This window comes from Salvia splendens, chromosome 3 (assembly GCF_004379255.2).
Source record: "Salvia splendens isolate huo1 chromosome 3, SspV2, whole genome shotgun sequence".
In the NCBI taxonomy this organism is placed as follows: domain Eukaryota; kingdom Viridiplantae; phylum Streptophyta; class Magnoliopsida; order Lamiales; family Lamiaceae; genus Salvia; species Salvia splendens.
In genome coordinates, this window is record NC_056034.1 from 6090396 (window position 1) to 6092992 (window position 2597).

At 40.7% G+C, this 2597-nt stretch overlaps 1 protein-coding gene across 1 annotated transcript; it reads right to left on the bottom strand.

The window, feature by feature from the left end:
• Positions 1 to 623: 623 nt before the first annotated feature.
• LOC121795024 (chlorophyll a-b binding protein 7, chloroplastic-like) lies at positions 624 to 2189 on the bottom strand. Its single transcript, XM_042193456.1, has 5 exons — positions 2007 to 2189; positions 1672 to 1854; positions 1553 to 1590; positions 957 to 1471; positions 624 to 869 (listed from the first exon to the last, which is right to left on the bottom strand). Exons 1-5 carry the CDS (start codon positions 2057 to 2059, stop codon positions 852 to 854), a joined length of 807 nt encoding a protein of 268 aa, XP_042049390.1. The 5' UTR covers positions 2060 to 2189; the 3' UTR covers positions 624 to 851.
• Between the last annotated feature and the right edge of the window lie 408 nt (positions 2190 to 2597).

The window sequence follows — 2597 nt, forward strand, 5'->3', positions numbered from 1 at the left end:
GCATCTTTAGCAAAGATGAAATTACTGATGAAGACAGGTATTTCATAAATTGATCAGTTACCATCCACGGTCCATCTGAAACTTAAGTTAAACTCTCTTCTTATTAACATCAAACTGCTTCACTTGAATCTCAACTCTGCACCAATGTATAGGTTATTTTCAAATGGACTCAGTCTTGCTATGCACTTATGAAATTTGAAAGATCCCTCTTGTCATTCACAGTTATGTCATGACTAAACGTTGTTGCACACGACCTCAACTGCTTACAACCAAAGTCAGATTAGCAGCAGCATTCAAGATTATCAAGCCAGGCGTATATAGAGCTAAGTTTGTGCGCAAGCCTAGGGTTTCCTTGATGAAATCTATTATTGTGCGCATTTAACCTTTGATATAAAGTAACATTGTCATATAGATCCTTCTTACTTCAATACTTCTTAGTATTAGTAATGATTAATTGTCTCTTCATATTTGTGATGCTCATTACTAGGATTAGGACTTGTAGTCCAAATCATACATGATCAGCATGCACAATTTGTGACTGTAGTTCATATTTGTGGTGCTCATTATGTTCTGCTTTATGATTTTCTATCATCAATGACTAATCTAAGATTCAATAAACTGTCTTCATGATGCATGCATATTGTTATATATATGGACATGATGTGTATTTAGGATTTCTTGGATGCATTTGTACACGGCTTAAGCACTTCTCTACATACATAAGGATGTAGCAGTACACATCTAAACAATGCAACATTAATTGGAAAAACAAATTAAGAATGTCTTCTTCCCGGAACAATTGGTTGCTGCTGTTTGTCTCCCACTTGTGCTATCGACTTTGTTGCTTTTTCTTACTTAGGACTGAAAGACTGCATTTTGTAGCGGAACCTTCGTTAGATGTTAATAGACTGTAAAAGTTTAATGCTTGATGCTTGAAATTGTAATGTTTCACTTACAGCAAATATGGTGGCGTGGCCAGGATCAGCAAGGTGAGCAAAGAGGTTATCAATGGGTCCTGTTCCGGTGTAGATATGTTGAAACCATGCTCCCATGACTGCCAACATTGCCAGCCTTCCGTTCTTGATTTCTTTTGTTCTCAGCTCCTTCAGTTTTTGTGGTGATCCAGTGCCCCACCCGAGTGGGTCGAACCACAATCCACCAGGATAGCCAACATCAGTTCCAGTAAGCTTGTTGTTGGGGAATATGGGATCAGTGTTGACAGATCCGGGCTTGAGGATGTCTGCCCATCTTCTTCCCTCGGCCCAGCCGATGAGAATCAACTCAACAACAAAGAGTGTCGTCGTGTCAGTGAAGTACTCCTGCTCACCGGCAGTGTACCATGAAGGGGTGTTGAGGATGCCGATCTTCGTAAGGAACTCAGGGATGAAAATGCCGGCAGCACCCAGCATGGCCCATCTGCAGTGGACGAGCTCCGCCTGCTGGTTCCATTTCAAGCTCTCCGGGTCAGATGCTGCAGAAAGAAGCGAATCGGTTTAAAACTCAATTGGTGTCTACCAATTTCTCTAGGTCTAGCTGATGCTTGATAATGTACCTAGGCCAAGAGGATCGAAGCCGAAGTCTCCGGGAAGGCTGCACAGCAGGATTCAGATAGGTATCAGAAGTATATTCACAATGCTATCAAAACTGGTGCGTATGGGAATGTTAGCAGACCTGCCATCGAGCCACGGGGGAGGGGTGCTCCCAGGGAACCACAACGGTCTGTCGGGATCAGCTGCCGCACAGACAGCCACTGATCTTTTGTCCAAAGGTGCAGTAAGCTTGCTGGCTCTCAACTTTCTTTGTCCAAAGAAAGAGGCCTTAGTTGCTCCCACAATTGATCCATTTTTCTGTGAGCTGCATGATAAGTTTTATTTTTATCATGGTTACAATGTGATATTTTGCAGAATACTGATTATACAACATATGCTAGGGGAAAAGCTAATGACTCTTTGATCATAAAAATATCATATTCTTTTTTCGTGATTCTTGAAAAAAAAAAAACTTGCCTTGGGGAGAAGGCAACAGCAGCAATGGCTGATGAAGCACAGGCAGAGGCCATTTCTGAGTGCAGGAATGTGTGTAGATAGTTGAGGAAGAGAGAGTTAAATGTATGGATGAATGTGGCTTATCTAGTTAGGATATGAGTGTGGACGTGTGATTGGCTAGTTGAGATGCCATGTGGTGTGGCTACCACAATCTGTTATAGTAATGTGTTTGCCATTTGGCAAAAATCTTAATTTGTGGTGCTACTTCTTCTCACCTCCTCCTTATTTGCTGTCGCCTTCTGTCAAGATTTCCATCCCTATGTTTTTAGACTTTAGTTTTCAATTACAAGAAGCTATAAATATGTAAAGAATTGTTATATTCTCCCTTCACGCAATATGAAGACAATCAATTAGATACTGCTGAATTTATCTTCACATATGCTGCAGCAAATAGATAGAAAATGTTTAACGCTCTTATTGGGCCGGCACATTATTCATAAATAGGCCTGCAGCCCACTCCTTCAAACTCTGATTAGAACATCTAGGAATACACATATCATCGCTGAGAATGTTATGAGAAACTATTTACTATAAACAATTAGAAATTCTAAA